The sequence below is a fragment of the Macaca fascicularis genome, chromosome 15 (assembly GCF_037993035.2).
Source record: "Macaca fascicularis isolate 582-1 chromosome 15, T2T-MFA8v1.1".
In the NCBI taxonomy this organism is placed as follows: Eukaryota; Metazoa; Chordata; class Mammalia; order Primates; family Cercopithecidae; genus Macaca; species Macaca fascicularis.
The window spans coordinates 98,218,733-98,237,687 of record NC_088389.1 but is presented as its reverse complement, the minus strand read 5'-3'; the positions used below and the strand labels follow the sequence as shown (position 1 = coordinate 98,237,687).

Below are 18,955 nucleotides of genomic sequence, written 5' to 3'. Positions count from 1 at the left end.
CTTATCCTCTGTCATTCTGGGCAAGGAGTCAGATGTTCCTTCTGAAGCTAGAGTATCCTGTGATCACTCAGCAGTTGAACAAGCATCAAAAGGGAACCCGGATGGCTTTCCTGGTCCGTGGATGATAGATATTAACGATGTAACTTATTAGCTGGGTGAGGTGGCGGGCGCCTGTAATCCCAGCTACTCCGGAGGCTGAGGCAGGAGAATCACTTGAACCTGGGAGGCGGAGGTTGCAGTGAGCCAAGATCACGCTACTGCACCCCAGCCAGGGCAACAGTGCGAGACTCCCTCTCAAGCAAACAAACAAACAAACAAAACAATGTAACTTAGTTGTTTGGAGGGAATTCATAGAATATGAGACCTGCCAGTGATTTTCATGAAGTTCCTGTATTACAGCCTCCTTGTGCAAGCTGGTAGTGACTTCTTGCCTGGAGTATTTAAAGCGCCTAGTCTATTCCCCCACCTCCTTATTCTCTTAGGTCTGTCTTTTGTCATTTGATCAGATTCCTAAATACTTTTCTGCTACTCCCTTGCTCTGAAAACCTTCATTGATTCCCTAGAGGAGAACTTGTTGGCCTGGCATTCACATTCAAGGTCTTCGGCAGTTAACTCCAGCATAACCTTCCATTCTCATTTGCAGTTGTCTCTTGCGAACTCTGCACTCCAGCCAGGCTCATCTGGTCACTGTGACTGGAATACGTCTTGTCCTTTCTCTCCTTTGGGACTCTGTTGACCTCCCTCATGACGCTGTTGGTATTATTCTCCTTTTTTGAGTGTTTACCCACTGTCTCTAAATCACCTTCATTCTGGCTCATCACTCACCGTGGCCTTTTCTGACATCTCTCTATATAGAACCATTTGGTGACATTATCTGTACTGTCACTGTGGCACTTGGATTATTGCTTTGTAGATTTCCCAGTTTGCACCTAATTTCCCCAAATAGATGGCAAATTCTTAAGAAGAAATGAAATGTTTAAAATGTTTTTTGTGCCTTGGACAACATTTAAAAAAAGCTTTGAACATAGTTGTTATACGATAACTAATGAATGAATCAAATCTAAATATAAAAATACAACTTCAGGTCAAGAATAAATGATTTTTGTAACACCTGCTCCTCTGGATTACCCAGAAGTCTTCTGAAGAATATTAAATTTTGACTCTGCAATGTTTTGTACCTAACCAAATGCCTGACAGATTGTCGGTGCTTAATAAATATTTGTCAACTGGAGTAAGCACTTGACTAGATGAATTAAGTTATTGTGATTAGAATAAATGAAGGAAGTCTGGATGTAAGCCATGAAAGTCACAACCATTTGGCAGCGATACACACACAGCACATACAGCTTGGGATCCGAGCTCTGAGTGATTTAGGTAGAAGCCCACCTTTTCAGTACAATGGAATTCTTTTTTTTTTTTTTATTTCCTTTTGAGACAGAGTCTTGCCCCATTGCCCAGGCTGGAGTGCAGTGATGCAATCTTGGCTCACTGCACCCTCTGCCTCCTAGGCTGAAGTGATTCTCCTTCTTCAGCCTCCCTTAGTAGCTGGGATTACAGGCATGCACCACCATGCCCAGCTAGTTTTTAGTTTTGTAGAGGGGTTTTGTTTGCCCAGGCTGGTCTCGAACTCCTGGGCTCAAGTGAACCTCACGTCTTGGCCTCCCAGAGTACTCGGATTATAGCCATGAGCCACTATGCCTGACCTCATTTGTTGTATACTTTTATTTAACTGTCAGGACTGTCACAATGATGCAGTCAGCGGCATGAAGGTATCTCATATGTTTAGGAATAGCGTATGGAGCAGTTGCTTTGAATTTCGAGAGTAGACCAGTGTGTCTCAACAATTTTAGCACATCAGAATTTCCTGGGCTGGGCGCAGTGGCTCACACCTGTAATCCCAGCACTTTGGGAGGCTGAGACAGGAGGATATCTTGAGCCCAGGAGTTTGAGACCAGCCTGGGCAACAAGGTGAGACCTCATCTGTATAAAAAAAATTTTAAAAAAACAAAAAGAATCCCTGGAGAGCTTAGTAAAATTCAGATTGCTGGGTGCCATTCTCAGGGTGTGTGATTTTGTCAGTCTATGGTGGCACCCGAGAATTTGCATTTCTTTACGTTCCCAGGTAATGCTGACGCTACTGATTGAGGGACCACATGGTGCAAACCATTGGATTAGAGACATGTAGCTCGACAGATAACTAATTTCAACCTTTCTGTGTACTAGTAGCGTTCATATAAATGCCAGGAGTTATAAAGCTGTTTTTAACACTGACTGAGAATTTTAATTTGGAATTTTAACAAATAGAGTTTGGTGGTTTATAAACATGGTACTTTGTCAAATCTAACTTTTTAAAAGTGGTTAAACATTTTAACAGTGTAAAGGTAGACATCTACTCTTTCAAAGTTCAAATGGTTTTATTATTTAAATACTGGTATGGAACAACTTTTCCAATACATATCTCATATTTATTCTTAAAGCCTGGTATAACTTGAAAGAGTAAATAAAATATGGGTAAGGGGAAAAGTGATGGTGGTGTTAACTAATTACAGTCAGCTGTAACAAAACAAATTATTGCTTTGACCTGACATAACATTTTATTTGAGGTTTACTGTGCAGTTTATTGAAGCCATTCTCTTGTTACCTTCAGAGTTATTACTGCCATTATTTTGTTGCTTGATAAACTGAGGCCTGGTGAAAGGTGCAGATTAAGGTTATGCTGCAGAAATTCAAGAACTTGTGCTGTGCCGTGATTCTAGAATACTGGAATCCTTGGGTTTTTATTTAATTATTCGTCTGCTACTGTATTTTATTTTCTTTTTTAAGAAGCTTGCTTTTGAAAGACAAGGCCCTAAGTGGGAGGTATTCAGTGTTTTTTACTGCAGGGACAGGCCTAAGTGTCTAAAATGCCTTCCTAAACGTCTATGAGATTGTATAGGAATGAACCATTAATGCTTATGACTGCGTGGTAAGATAGGTCATTTATTCTTTTTCTGACTTAGATGCTCGTATAATTTATTAAATTTGGGAAGCTCATACTGCTTTTGTAATCAGATAAACAATAGAGATATGACCTTGAAAACAAAAGAATGATATAGAAAACCACCACTTATGCCACCAAACTGGTGTTTGTTTATTTGTTTGTTTGTTTTTGCGATGGAGTCTTGGTCTGTCACCCAGGCTGGAGTGCAGTGGCATGATCTCGGCTCAGGCCAAGATCTCAGGCTGCCCACCTCAGCCTCCCAAAGTGCTGGGATTACAGGCGTGAGCCACCGCGTCTGGCCCAAACTGGTATTTAAAATAAGAGAAAGGCCCAATGGGGAAGTTGAGGAGGAGCAAATGGATATGTGCCCTCTCCAGACTTGGGGGTGTGGAATAATGACATTGGAATGTCTAATCTCATTAGCTGGGAAGAGGAGAGAAGAAAGGAAAGGAATAGAATAAAATAGTGGTTTGGGAGTGCATTTTCAGGAGCCTAGGATAGGTGGATTTGGTCTCCTTTCAGAGAAAAGAGACACCAGTGCTGACTTTAAAATGAGGCTTCAAAAATAATTTTGTTGTAGATCTCAGCCAAACCTTCCAGAGTTTGCACTTTAGTTATGCCCTCCCCCTCCCTTGCATGTTTTCGTTTTCCCACACACTCAGCCAGTGGATGGTTTCTGAGCACCTTCTTTGCACCATGTTTTGTGCTGGAAATTTCTCTCATGAGCCACTTCTCCCTGCTTAAGGATGCCTAAACCTCTTTATTTATATTATTTATTTATTTTAATTTTTTTATTTGAGACAGAGTCTCATTCTGTCACCCAGGCTGGAGTGCAGTGGTGCGATCTCTGCTCACTGCAACCTCCGCCTCCCAGGTTCAAGTGATTCTCCTGCCTCAACCTCCAGAGTGGCTGGGTCTATAGGCGCGTGCCACCACACTGATGCCTGGCTAAGTTTTTTTATTGTATTTTTTTTTTAGTAGAGACAAGGTTTCACCATGTTGGTCAGGCTGGTCTCAAATTCCTGACCTCAAATGATCAGGTCTGCCTCAGCCTCCAAAGTACTGGGATTACAGGCATGAGCCACCGCGCCCTGCCTTAAACCTTTTTAAAAAGTGAAACAAGGCCAGGTGCAGTGGCTCATGCCTGTAATCCTAGCACTTTGGGAGGACAAGGTGGGTCAATCGCTGGAGCTCAGGAGTTTGAGACCAGCCTGGGCAACATAGTGAGACCCTATTAAAAAAAAAAAAAAAAGAATCTCCTAAGAGCTTATTAAAATTCAGATTGCTTGGGCTCGGGAGTTCGAGATCGGCCTGGACAACATGGTGAAATCCCGTCTCTACTAAAAAAAAGATACAAATGGCCGGGCGCGGTGGCTCACGCCTGTAATCCCAGCACTTTGGGAGGCCGAGGCGGGCGGATCACAAGGTCAGGAGATCGAGACCACGGTGAAACCCCGTCTCTACTAAAAATACAAAAAATTAGCCGGGCGCGGTTGTGGGCGCCTGTAGTCCCAGCTACTCGGGAGGCTGAGGCAGGAGAATGGCGTGAACCCGGGAGGCGGAGCTTGCAGTGAGCCGAGATTGCGCCACTGCACTCCAGCCTGGGCGACAGAGCGAGACTTTGTCTCCAAAAAAAAAAAAAAGATACAAAAATCATCCAGGCATGGTGTCTTGCGCCTGTATTCCCAACTACTTCGGCGGCTGAGGCGGGAGGATTGCTTGAACCCAGGAGGAGGAAGTTGCAGTGAGCTGAGATCGCGCCACTGCACTCCAGCCTGGGCCACAGAGTGAGACCTTGTCTCAGATAAATAAACAAAATAAAAGTGAAACGACAAGATCTTATGACTCCCTGGAGCTTTTACTTTTTTTTTTTTTTTTTTTTTGAGACGGAGTCTTGCTCTGTTGCCCAGGCTGGAGCGCAGTGGCCTGATACCGGCTCACTGCAGCCTCTGCATCCCGGGTTCAAGAGATTCTCCTGCCTCAGCCTCCTGAGTAGCTGGGAGTACAGGCATGTGCCACCACACCTGGCTAATTTTTTTTTTTCTTTTTTCATATTTTTAGTATACACAGGGTTTCACCATGTTAGCCAGGATAGTCTTGATTTCCTGACCTCATGATCCACCTGGCTCGGCCTCCCAAAGTGCTGGGATTATAGGCATGGGCCATCGCGCCTAGCTGGAGCTTTTACTTTTAACTCACATCATTTTTGATGCCAAGCTACTTGAAAAATGATTATTCCTCAGTCCCGTTAGCAAAGATTGACCCACTGTGTCTGGCAGTGTGCTAAGCATGGAGGACACAGTGGTGTGCCCAGAGGCTGGGTGCCTGCTTGCTAAGCATGGAGGACACAGTGGCGTGCCCAGAGGCTGGGTGCCTGCTTGCTAAGCATGGAGGACACAGTGGCGTGCCCAGAGGCTGGGTGCCTGCTTGCTAAGCATGGAGGACACAGTGGCGTGCCCAGAGGCTGGGTGCCTGCTTGCTAAGCATGGAGGACACAGTGGCGTGCCCAGAGGCTGGGTGCCTGCTTGCTAAGCATGGAGGACACAGTGGCGTGCCCAGAGGCTGGGTGCTTGCTTGCGTCCTGGTAGTCCTGGTAGGAGAGAGGCCATTCACTGGAGTCATCTCTTTGGATTTCTTGTTGCTTGTTGCTCCTTGCTGTCCGGCAGGCCTGCGTCCGCTCCTTTCATCATGGTTAAAACCGCAAGGCACTGAAGACCTAGTTGTGTGCTGGTCTTTTCCAGAACTGTTTGCTTGATGTCCTAGCAGCAGTTGACACCACAGCCTGCTCCCTCCGTGATTCATGTCAGCTTTAACCTCCCTGACATTGTATTCTCTGTTTTTCACACTCCTGGCGTTGGATCTCCTTTATTCCATAACAGCTCCTCCCTTCCTTGCCCAGATGGAGCTAGCACCTCCAGTGGTGGCTCTTGGATCTGGCTTCCAGTCTCAATCTCTCCCAAAAGCACGCGTTTCATGTTCCTCACCCAGCCCTCCACCTGCGCGCCTGCCCGCCCTCTGCTCTACACACCCAGGCTCCTGTTCTCTGCCTTTCCTGCATCTTAATTCCTGGTAACCCCTCAACCCTCCAGTTCTGTTGCTTTTCATCCCCCACATGTCCCTGGAACAGGCTCTTCTCTTATATTTGCAGGCCTTAGAGATCTGTCCCTGAACTACTTTGGTGGTTCCCTAGCAGGTCTTTCTGCCTCTGATCTCTCTCTCCGTTGCTTGCCCTAAGCAATTACCCTTAGATAAATCTCCTCCAAGCACAGCTCTGATGGTGTAACCTCCTTGCTCAGAACTCAGTGGTTCCCATTACATCCCAGAGTCAGGAGAGCCAGACTGAGGCCCGCCTCACCTTGCCCTAGCCCATCTTTCATACTAGATGTCTCCTTCCCTTTTCTCATCCAGTTCCTCAGCCTGACTGCCCTGCCCATCATTCCAAACTCTATCCCCACTTTCCTGCTTCCACTCCTTTGTCCTTGCTGGCCCTTTCTCCTTCCTCTCCTTTTCTCACTTTTCACCTGTGTCCTTCTTTTTTTAAGTGCAACTCAGGTGTAGTTTTGTCCATGAATTCCTAACTAGGCTACACGCCGTCTCTCTTTCCTGTGACTTCCCATGAAAGTTTATGGGTCTTCCTGTATGATGGTAGGTGGTGGTATTTGTAATCCCTTCTTATCCTCTATCCTCGACTGTAGACTCCCTGTGGGCAAGACAGCCTGGCAGACGTTTCAGGCACCCGGACTGGCTCTTAGAACATTGTTTAATAAATGTCCATTGGATGGGTAACTTAGGAATTCATTTATTGGAATTGACAATAAACTGTTTAATGTCTATGCCAGAGCCTGGCAAACTAGTCTTTGGGTCAGATCAGCCCACTGCCTGTTTTTATAAATAAAGTTTTATTGCAGCACAAGCATGCTGCAGCAGTGACTGAATAGTTGAGAAAGCCTGAAATAGTTACTGACCTCTTACACTAGAAGTTTGCCCATGGTCCATACCTTTGGCCAGATTTCTGAAGATACATGATCAGCTGTGGAAGGAAGTTAAGGAAACAGTGTTCACCTAAATTCACTTAAACTCTTGGCCACTTGCTTTGACCTTCTGGCATATCTATGTGGCTACAATTAATTTTGTTTTAAGAATGCACAATCAGGTCAACTAGATTTGATCTTCAGTATCTTGACATTAGGATAGGAATTTCTGGATAGAAGTTGTGGTGTCGGGCTTTATGTAATTCAAATCACCTCTAAAATGGTTTTGGTACTGTCAGTAAAAACAATCAGCTGAGTCTTTTGGTTGTGCCACCAGAGTGCAACGAACCTTAGAAACCCTCCCTTATTTTGGCTCTAGGAGAAGCAACAGACGGTTTTGTCCTCTGCATATTCAGGTGCCTTCCTCCGCAGGTCTTGAGTAGGAAGGTATAGAGGTAAAGTTTCGTGGACTCACATTAATACCATGTTGTCTTTCTTTTTTCTTCCAATTTAGAGGGACGTATGGTCATCCAGGATATTCCTGCTGTCACCAGCAGAGGGCATGTGGAGAACACACCTGACCTGGTTTCAGACTCCACCTACTACAGCAGCTTCTACCAGCCGTCTCTGTTTCCTTACTACAACAATCTATACAACTACCCGCAGTACTCCATGGCCTTGGCTGCTGATTCTGCTTCTGGGGAGGTGGGAAATCCCCTCGGGGGATCCCCTGTGAAGAACAGCCTTCGGGGCCTCCCGGGACCTTACGTGCCTGGTCAGACGGGAAACCAGTGGCAGGTATGACATTAATTACCCAGAGAGTGAACTGGATGTGTGAAAGCCACATGCATGTGCACACACATGCACATACACACAGAGGCACACATGCACATACACACAGAGGCACACATGCACGTACACACAGAGGCACACATGCACGTACACACAGAGGCACACATGCACGTACACACAGGCACACATGCACTTGTGCACACAGAGGCACACACAGGTGACACACACACGAGTACACACATAACACGTATGTGTGTGCCATTTTGCACACATGTAGGCACAATATGCAAAACGTGTAAGGATGTTTTTACTCTGTCAATAATGCCCTTTAGCCCCAAAGGTTGGCTGCAAGGAATTGGAAAGAAATAATGTACAAACTTGTTTTCTTTTTCAAATTTTTTCTCATTTTTTGAATGTTGCATAAATAACCAGTTGGCCAGAGACAGATTCACCAGTGCTGAATGAGGTACCACCTCCTCCAGCTTTGTCCACCACTTTCCTTGGGCACCTTAGAAAATGCTTGGTAAAGCCTTCTGGGTGGCAGTACTCTGCATGATGAATTGGCACCTTGGGAAGGAAACAGGTCATAATCTGCATGGAAGAAAGATAAGAAAAGGAATTAGGTCACTGTTGAGCTGGACCCAACCTGGGTGCATTTTTTGCTAGGAATAGAGGTCAGTCTTTCGTCCTCCAAGTATGTTTGTTTTTTTGTTTGTTTTGTTTTTGTTTTTGAGACAGAGTCTCGCTCCGTTGCCGTAGCTGGAGTGCAGTGGTGGGATCTCGGCTCACTGCAACTTCTGCTTTCTGGGTTCAAATGATTCTTTTCACCTCAGCCTGCCAAGTAGCTGGGATTACAGTCGCCCACCACCCCACCCGGCTAATTTTTGTATTTTTTGTAGAGATGGGGTTTCACCATGTTGGCCAGGCTGGTCTTGAACTCCTGACCTCAGGTGATCCGCCCGCCTCAGCCTCCCAAAGTGCTGGGATATAACAGACATGAGCCACCGTGTCCGGCCCCAAGTATGTGTTTTTAAAATAGCATGCAATCAAGAGCATTTGATATTTGGAGTAAAACAAAACATTTTACTTTATCAGAGAAGGGAGCATTTATCCAGGGCTATTCTGCTTCTTCAGTTGCAACCATTTTCATCATGCCTGTTTGTTAGCAGCAGATTCAAGGCATCAAAAGCATTCGGAGGCTAGATTACCATGTACAGAGGTATGTTGTGGGAATATGTAGGTGAAAGGTTAGACTCAACACCTCCAAGCCCCCTTCCAAGTGAAAAACATTAGGATTCTGCAAGAACTGTTCTCATTCTGGATGCATTTGCTATGCTCAGGCTTTCTCAGTAGGGATTTGATTCAACGCAATGCCACGTATATATTTGGGAGTTCAGTGTAAGTGTTTGACCCTCTTTTTCGTTTTCCCAGCTTTATTGAGTTATCATGGGTAAGTAAAAGTTGTATATATTTAAAGTGTACAATGTGATGATATATGTATACCTTGCACAGTGATTGCCACAATTAAGCTAATTAGCAAACACATTAATCACCTCATATGGTTACCATTTTTATGTGTGTGGTGATAACATTTAAGACCTACTCTCTTAGCATTTTACAGGTATACAATATATTACTAACTACAGTCACCATGCTGTACATTAGATTCTCAGAACTTACTCATCCTGTAACTGAAACTTTTTTTTTTTTTTTTGAGAGGGAGTCTCGCTCTGTCGCCCAGGCTGGAGTGCAGTGGTGCAATCTCGGCTCACTGCAACTTCTGCCTCCTGGGTTGAAGTGTTTCTCCTGCCTCAGCCTCCCGAGTAGCTGGGACTACAGGTGCCCGCCACCACGCCCAGATAATTTTTGTGTTTTTAGTAGAGGCAGGGTTTCACCAGGATGGCCTCTTATCTCTTGACCTTGTGATCGGTCCACCTTAGCCTCCCAAAGTGCTGGGCATGAGCCACCACTTCCAGCCGTAACTGAAACTTTTTACCCTTTGCCCATCATCTTTTTTTTTCCCCCAGCTCAATGAATTTTATTTCCCTTGTTGTTTATAAATGCTTTGATTTGACCAGTAGATATTTGTCAACCATTAGTATCTTGGTTCTGTTGAAGAAGTAAGAACATTTTAAGCTGAGATTTTTTTTCTAGTCTTTTTTTTTTTTTTTTCCTGAGACAGAGTCTCCCTCTGTCACCCAGGCTGATGCGATCTTGGCTCACTGCAACCTCCACCTCCTGGGTTCAAGTGATTCTTCTGCCTCAGCCTTCTGAGTAGCTGGGATTATAGGCATGAGCCACCACTCCCAGCTAATGCAACATCTCTTTATTTCCTCCACCTCGAGCTTCTGGCAACCTCTGTTCTCTGATTCTGTGAGTTTGACTTTTTAAGGATTATTTGGGCCAGGCACGGTGGCTCACGCCTGTAATCCTAGCACTTTGGGAGGCCGAGTGGGCAGATCACTTGAGGCCAGGAGTTCAAGACCTGCCTGGCCATCATGGTGAAACCCCGTCTCTACTAAAAATATAAAAGTTAGCCGGGCGTGGTGGCACACGCCTGTAGTTCCAGCTACTCAGAAGGCTGAGGCAGGAGAATCGCTTGAACCTGGGAGGTGGCGGTTGCAGTGAGTGGAGATCACGCCATTGTACTCCAGCCTGGGCAACAGAGTGAGACTCTGTCTTAAAAGAAAAAAAGAATTATTTGACCTTCCTAAGCCCACTTCAAGAAAATGTGAGTTGAAATTTTCCTCTGAGCCATTCTGTTCCATTTCACCTCTGCCTTTTTTAGGTATTAAAATGCTGTTAAAATTGAAGTCATTAGGTTGATAAAATTGAAGTCATTCCACTTTTTGGTTCTCTTGCTACCCTCAGGGATCTGACTTCTTGGGCATATTTAAATGTCAATTTTAATCCCCTGAGCTACAAATTTTCTTAAGTTTTCCATGTTTTATTTTTGGAATTATTATTATTATTATTATTATTGAGACAGAGTTTCACTCTGTCACCCAGGCTAGAGTGCAGTGGCGTGGCGCGATCCCGGCTCACTGCAACCTCTGCCTCCCAGGTTCAAGCGATTCTTCTGCCTCAGCCTCCTGAGTAGCTGGGACTACAGGCACGTGCCATTATGTGTGGCTATTTTTTTTCTGTATTTTTAGTAGAGACAGGGTTTCACCATGTTAGCCAGGATGGTCTCGATCTCCTGACCTCGTGATCCATCAGCCTCGGACTCCCAAAGTGCTGGGATTACAGGCATGAGGGAATCATACGATTTTTGAAGGGAGCTTAAAGCACATTGATATTGGAATTGAGAAGTAATATGCATATAAAGGAAATGCAATGATTTATGGAACTGAGACTAAGATGAGAGCCTGGGAACTGGAGGCTGCAGTGAACTATGATTGCCCTACTGGACTCCAGCCTGGGTAACAGAGCAAGATGCTGTCTCCCAAAAAAAAAAAAAAAAAAAAGATTAAGTAGATTTTGCATCCTCCTATCTTCTCCGTATTATGTTGTTGTTGGTTTTCTTCTAAGAATGTTTTAAAATCGTATTTGTTCATTATAACTGTGAGAGGCACCGCGCCATCCTAAAAAATCTATTGAATTCTTCACTGTTTGTTCATATGTATTTTTGTTAGCTACCTCAAATCCCCTTTGTAGCAAGATAGGGTATAAAAATACATATGTTAATTATTATTAAAAGACTGACATGTGAATATGGACCAAGTATGAATGTGTATGGATTGATTTCTGTATCGTCAGAGAAGAATTTGATCCCCTTAGGAAATAGAAAACATAAAGCATAGGTAAAAATTATAATGGTGCAAAATGGGTTAAGACATAGATGTTGTAAAGTATTAAAATTGAATAGTAAAAACCTACAAATAATACCTTTAGCTAACATTGAAGGGAGGGAAACCGGATGGCCCACTTTTTAACCATAGTCGTTTTACTTTTTTCTTTTTTTTTCTTTTTCTTTTTTTTTTTTGAAACAGTGCCTCACTCTGTCTTTCAGGCTGGAGTGCAGTGGCGTGATCTTGGCTCACTGCATCCTCCACTTCCCAGGTTCAAGTGATTCCTGTGCCTCAGCCTCCCAAGTGGCTGGGATTACAGGCATGTGCCACCACGCCTGGCTAATTTTTGTATTTTTAGTAGACACTAGGTTTCACCATGTTGTCCAGTCTGGTCTCGAACTCCTGGCCTCAAGTGATCCGCCCACTCGGCCTCCCAAAGTGCTGGGATTACAGGCATGAGTCACCGTGGCCGGCCCAGAGAGGTAGCAGAAGTGTCAGGAACAGAGATCCGTTTGGCAGTGTTTTCCTCACTTCGCTTTTTCTGCTATTCCTGGAAGCCTCTCTCACTCTGCTCTTTGGACAATGCCTTGCCCCTCCTGGTGGCAGCTTCCTAGGAGAGGGCAGAGTCGGGGGCTCTTCTTTCATTGCTGCCCTGCTTTTCTCTCTTCTCTGTAGAAGATGCTCCACAGCTGCACTTGGAGAGCACCTGTGCTGTTCTCTCCTGACTGATTTACTTGGTGTGAAAATGGCTCAACCTTGAGGGCCAGAATCTGAGGTTGGGTCTTCAACTACTTTCTTGACTGTGTTGCTAAGGCCGGACTCTCCTCCTAACTTCACCAGATGGAGTCATCTTTTTATTAGCTATCCTGCCTAACAGGATACAAAATCTCTTTTTCTTTTAGATTCTGATACAAAGTTGGGTAGTGTGGACATTTTAGCCATGTTAGTTCTTACAGTCCATGAATATGGAATTATCTTTATCTGTCTTCGCTTTCTCTCATCAGTGTTTTATAGTTTTCAATATAGAAATCTTTCACCTCTTTGATTACATGTATTTTTTAAACCATTGTAAATGGGATTGTTTTCTTGATTTCTTTTTCAGATGGATCACTAGTCATATATAGAAATGCTAACTAATTTTTGTATGTGGATTTTTGTATCCTGTAGGATAACTCCTTTCTGATTTATATCAGGATCAAGAAAGATTCAAATATTTCTTCAAAAAAAATCAACATTTTAAAAAAGAAACAAGAAAACAATTTGTATTAAAACCAGTAACTCCTTTTTGATTCCTAGAAAAAAAAAAAAAAAACTGACTCTAGTGGAGATCATCATAACTTTTTAAAGCCAGAACAAATTCTTAGAGATGAGTAGAAAGGATTTAAACTTTTTATTGTACAGTTGAGACTTCCTGCAAGCCTCCCTATAAAACAAGTAAGCCACAAATAATTACTGAGCACCTACTAAGTGCCAAACCTACTTAAAAAATAGAGCAGTCTCCTAGCTCGGCATTCCAGAATCTTAAGGCTCTTTTGTGTAAATGCCCTGCCTGCTGAGAGCTGCTTTTAATTGCTTCTGGTCTGCCTCAGCCAGTGGAGGAGATTTGTGGCCCAATCATAGATTCCTGTCCTGTTGTGAAACAGGAATAACATTTGTGACACTGGAACAAACTCACGATGAATGGCTGGTTCCGCTGACCAGCAGCTCAATTTCACTTCTGCATTTAATTGCCTGCAAAAGCTGTTTATTGCCTTGTGCACTCCTCCACGGCAACATTATCTCTTAAATAAACATGTTGTACCAGGTTGACAAGGGAGAGGTGCATATCAAGTGAGCAGAAATAAATATGGGAGGACTCTGAGCTATGCCTCGGATCTCCTTTCAGGCCCTATGTCAGGCACCCTCTTGACTGCTTTTCCAAAGCCTGTGCCACCAGATGTGTAGACTTGCATTCCAGCCACCTTTAGGGTGTGGTCAGATGGCAGCACTGGCAGTGATTTCATTCTTTCTGGTGGTTATGTGGTTTCCTCTGAAGTATTTTATGGTTATCCGTTGATGATAAGGCACCTCGCAGGAATACATTCATATCTTAACATGCTTTGAGAGCCTACTATGTGCTAGGGATCTACCAATGAACAAAACACAAAAATTGACAAATGTGGGTCTTGGGAGAAGGCTGTTTTTTCTTGATCCCTGTAGTTGGGGAGCACCTAAACCGCTCCATATTTGAAACTGAGATACAGGTAGGAAGGAAACTGACTTCTGGCATCTGGGACTTGAAGCACAGAAAGAAGTGCCCCTTTGTGAGTGTTCCTGGGCTGGTGCTCCAGGAGGGTGGGAGGGTTGGGCAGGGCAGTCAGAAAAGTCAGTACCTTTCCACTGCGTGTCCGCCATAAGGAGTAACCAGACAGGCTCTTGTTGTCGCACTGCCCCCACCGCCCCCACCCCCGCTTTTTTTTTTTTTTTTTTTTTTTTAAAGTGTGGCTCAGCATCAGGACAACCTGTTTGTTAGCTTAAAAGAATGGTCAAAACAAGTCACTTTCCAAAGCGTCTGCTGTGCGGGGGCGGCCAGAGCGCTCTGCAGCTGTGCCACATTTGTGCTGTAGGAGGGAGCAGTGAGGGTGGGGCCATGGGAAGACAAGGCGGAAGCCGGCTCTCAGCAGACAGTTATAATGAACAAATACGATTTTAAAATATTCTTCAACTGAAAAAAAAAACACACATAATAGGGAGAAGACAGCAGAATGCAAAATCGACTTAATTTTTTTTTTTTTGAGACAGTGTTGTGCTCTGTTACCCAGGCTGGAGTGCAGTAGTGCAGTCATAGCTCACCGCAGCCTCCAACTCCTGGGCTCGAGTGATCTTCCCATCTCAGTCTCATGAGTAGCTGGGAACTACGGGTGTGTGCCACCATGCCACACCTGGCTAATTAAAACACTTTTTTTGTAGAGATGGGGGTCTCACTATGGTGCCGAGGCTGGTCTTAAACTTCTGGCTCAAGTGATCCTCATGCCTCAGCCTCTAGAAGCGCTGGGATTATAGGATCTCGCTCTCTCACCCAGGCCAGAGTGCAGTAGTATAATCTCAATTCACTGTAGCCTCCACCTCCTGGGCTTAAGCGATCCTCCTACCTCAGCCCCCTGAGTAGCTGAGACTACAGGCATGTACCACCACACCTGGCTAATTTTTATGCTTTTTGTAGAGATGGGGTTTCACCATGTTGCCTGGGCTGGTCTTGAACTCCTGGGCTCTCAAGTGATCTGCCTACCCTGGCCTCCCACAGTGCTAGGATTGCAGGCATGAGTCACCAATGCCTGACCAATTTTTTTTTTTTTTTGGTGAGACAGAGTCTCACTTTGTTGCCCAGGCTGGAGTGCAGTGGTGTGATCTCTGCTCACTACAACCTTCACCTCCTGGGTTCAAACAATTCTCCTGCCACAGCCTCCCAAGTACCTGGGATTACAGGCACCCGCCCCCATGCCTGGCTAATTTTTGTATTTTTAGTAGAGATGGGGTTTCACCATGTTGGCCAGGCTGGTCTTGAACTCCTGACCTCAGGTGATCTGCCTGCCTCAGCCTCCTAAAGTGCTGGCATTATAGGTGGGAGCCACCAAGCCCGGCCGCCTGACCAATTTTTAAGACATAGTAGGAGACCTCACATGAGTTTTTTTTTTTTTTTTTTTTTTTTGCCACTGAGCTCCACGGTCAGGTTTCCCAGGATGATGTGCATCTATCTGGTCACTGGAAACTCCTGGGAAGCTCTGGATGGAGAAAGTGGGAGTGCCTTGCCTTAGGAACCTGCCCAGGGCCCTCTCACCCTTGGCCAGGAGCCCTTCACAGTCTTGTGATCCACAAGATCACACCCTGTCACCAAGGCTGCCCTCTCACCCCCATGGCCCACACCATCAGCAGGTGAAACTAGCCCTGGTGCCTTTTTTTTTTTTTTGAGACAGTCTCTCGCTCTGTCGCCCAGGCTAGAGTGCAGTGGCGCGATCTCAGCTCACTGCAACCTCCTCCCTAGTTCAAGTGGTTCCCCTGCCTCAGCTTCCTGAGCAGCTGGGATTATAGGTACGCACCACCAGGCCCAGCTAATTTTTGTATTTTTAGTAGAGACGGGGTTTCACCTTGTTGGTCAGGCTGGTCTCCAACTCGTGACCTCGTGATCCACCCACCTCAGCCTCCCAAAGTGCTGGGATTACAGGCATGAGCTACCGCGCCCGGCTCTAGTGTCCCTTTTTACAGCCAGCTGGTTATTGGCCACTCTCTACTGGTAGGCCCACATTGGCTGGCTTTTTCTTCTGGAAAGAAAAATTGACAAAAGTTTGCAAGCAGGCATAAAAGGAATTCATAAAGACATATTCAGTTGGAAGCATTTAAAGTAATTTTTTTCCTCAGGAAAGGAGATTGAAAACAGATATTTGCTGTGGGCTCTTAGGCTAACAACCATAATTTGTTTTTTCAAGGGGATTATAAAGACATAAATTCTTGTTGATGACTGAAAATATTTTTTATACATGTTCGGTTGCTATGATGTGGTATTTATTTTGTATTTGGCCACCTTTATGAACTCTGTAATTCTAACAATTTTATAGTTGCTTATTTTGGAGTTTCTAGGTAGGCATTTGTTCCATGGAAACGTTGCTCCTGACATTTTGACTTCTCTCTAAATTCCTCCAGTTCTAATTCACGTTCTTAGTGCGTTGTTCAGTTTAGACAGTGATGATAGGCACAGGTGTCATTGTCTTGTTCCTTGTTTTACTGGGAATGTTTCTAGTGGTTCACTATTGTATATACCAGTGCCGGTTTACAGAGAAATGAGGAAAATAAGGACAAGTGAGTTTTTTTTAAGGCCAAATTATTCAGTTCAAGGAATTGTTTTTATTGAGGCAGTAGCCTTTCAACTTTTTTTTTTTGAGACAGAGTCTCACTGTCACCAAGGCTGGAGTGCAGAGGTGTGACCTTGGCTCACTGCAACCTCTGCCTCCTGGGTTCAAGCAATTCTCCTGCCTCAGCCTCTCGAGTAGGTGGGATTACAGGCATGCACCACCATGCCTGGTTGATTTTTGTATTTTTAGTAGAAATGGGGTTTTGCCATGTTGACCAGGCTGGTCTCAAACTCCTGACCTCAGGTGATCCACCTCCCTCAGCCTCCCAAAGTGCTGGGATTATAGGCGTGAGCCACCCCGCCGGCCACTTTTCAACTTTTTAAAACGTAAAGTGATGATTCTATTAGATGGTGGGATTTTTTTTTTGTTAATGCTCTTATTCAGCAATATAAAAAGTTGATACCCATTGTCTCTTGCCTTCTTCCTGCACCCCCTCCTCCCCCATCTTTTGTTTTGTTTTGTTTTGTTTTTGTTTTTACATTTTACTGGTCTGTGAAATCCAGAAAGACCACTGCAGTACTCAGTGTGTCCTTGTGACAACAGTGAAGTTCTTTAGAGGCTTCAGTGTGCTCCTTTATGTGGACTTACATTTGTGCTTACCTTTTGACCTGTGGGGTGCTTCCCCTCCCCCACCACTTTTTTTTTTTTTTCCTGAGACGGAGTCTTGCTCTCTTGCCCAGGCTGGAGTGCACTGATGCAGTCTCGGCTCACTGCAGCCTCTGCCTCCCAGGTTCAAGTGATTCTCTGCCTCAGCCTCCTGAGTAGCTGGGACTACAGGCGCACGCCACCATACCCAGCTAATTTTTATATTTTTAGTAGAGACGGGGTTTCGCCATGTTGGCCAGGCTGGTCTTGAACTCCTCATCTCAAGTGATCCTCCCACCTCAGCCTCCCAAAGTGCTGGGATTACAGGTGTGGGTCACCGCGCCCGGCTTTCCCCTCCTTTTTATGACAGCTATGGGAACACCCTCGTGCTAGTCTAGCATTTTGAGGAATTCATTCACAGGAACCCCAAGTAGGTTCTGCCATCAGGTACACGGTGAGGATGTAATGATTGGGCCTACTAGGTCAGTAGGCAAGTTTTGGAGACTCTTCTGTTTAAGGAAATGCAACTCCAAAGTCATGATAGACCCTAGAAAATTTAAAGCCAGTGGAATTAAAGATGTCAGGCTCCCTGAGTTTAGGGGTCACATTGCCATTACTATAAACTTTGCCTTAAATGGCTTGTCAAGTCTTAGCCATGCCTATGACGTTTTCTTCTGAAACGTAATTGCTCATTAGGTTCCTCTCTTTTAAGGAGAAATAGTGGACCCAGTTCTCTTGGGTCTTTACAACATAGTCTTACTCCTGCAGGGAGCAAAGCTTGCTTTCTCCAGCTGGCCCTGTAAGGAGCAGTGAGAAGTCTCTGCCCCTCCCGTCTCCCCCCATTACTCCTCTGAAGCGTTAAGCCTGGGTGAATGCAGTCCTGGCTTTCTGTTTCTAAGTGATCACCTCACCTGCCTGCACTTTCACCAAGGAGTTTCTATTTTGTCTCATTTTAACTGATGACAAGTGATGATCGTGACAGTCATCATCTGGTTTTTATTACACCTTTCCTTGAAGGAATTGCTGTTTTGTTTCACAGATGATGAAAGCTTAATGACTTGCACGCTTTTGATCCTACAGCAAGGGTAGTTGTTTGTAAGAATTGGTGCCTGCGATGACAATTTTCCCAGTGGCTCTTTGTCTGGAGCCAAAGCTCAGGGAGGGTGGTGGTGGGCAGTTTAGACGCTAAGCCCAGACAGATGGTGAGAGGTTGGGTTTAGGAATATCCCTTAGCTACAGTGTAGTGCGTTTTGGTTAAAAATATGTAGATTCTAGAAGAAACTAGAACTGGCCTCTAGATACCTGGGACCCTGGAGAACAGGCAGCTCTGACTCTGAGAATATCTGGAAGGAGTGCGGACCTAGGCATCCTAAGGGATTGTTTTCTCAGTCTGGTTGAAGTGGTCCGGCAGCATCCCAGGAAAGCCAGAGAGAGTGTAACCTTAGGTTTTTCAGGAACCTTCGGAAGACTTGTGAAAGTCCTGGGCTGTCCTAGAGATTCATTTCCATTGTTAGATGACTTCAGTTTGATCTGGGCTGAGTAAGAAATCCCCTGTAAAGTGCTGATGTACTCCAGGGACTACTTCACAATTGAATCGGAGGCAGAAGTATATTATTAGTCTTGTGAGGCTGTTGCATTACCTATTATCTGACACAATAGCATTAGGTTAGTAAATAATATAGTCATTTGGGGATTCTGTAATTGGCTTGAAATTTAGATAATTAGATCACAGTTTTTGAAAGCTTTCAGATTTGATTTGGTTGGGCTGGTGGCCAAAATCTTACTCATTTATGTTTGCCCTTTTAGCTTACCTTTTTTCCTGTTAAGTAGACATGAATATGACATAAAATTAGTTGCTTTTTTAGAATGTTTAAGTACATGTATAAGTGATTCTCAGATTTCTTAGGAGTCTGTACTTCTGTGGTCTCTCAAGTGTTCCTCATCATTTGA

At 44.7% G+C, this 18,955-nt stretch overlaps 1 protein-coding gene across 1 annotated transcript in view; it reads left to right on the top strand.

The window, feature by feature from the left end:
- The window catches only part of DMRT1 (doublesex and mab-3 related transcription factor 1), a 130,961-nt gene that overhangs the window by 43,787 nt on the left and 68,219 nt on the right, over positions 1-18,955 (top strand). Inside the window, exon 3 of the mRNA XM_005581844.5 lies at positions 7,466-7,749. Coding sequence (XP_005581901.1) covers positions 7,466-7,749 — 284 coding nt within the window. The remainder of the gene's footprint in view (positions 1-7,465; positions 7,750-18,955) is intronic.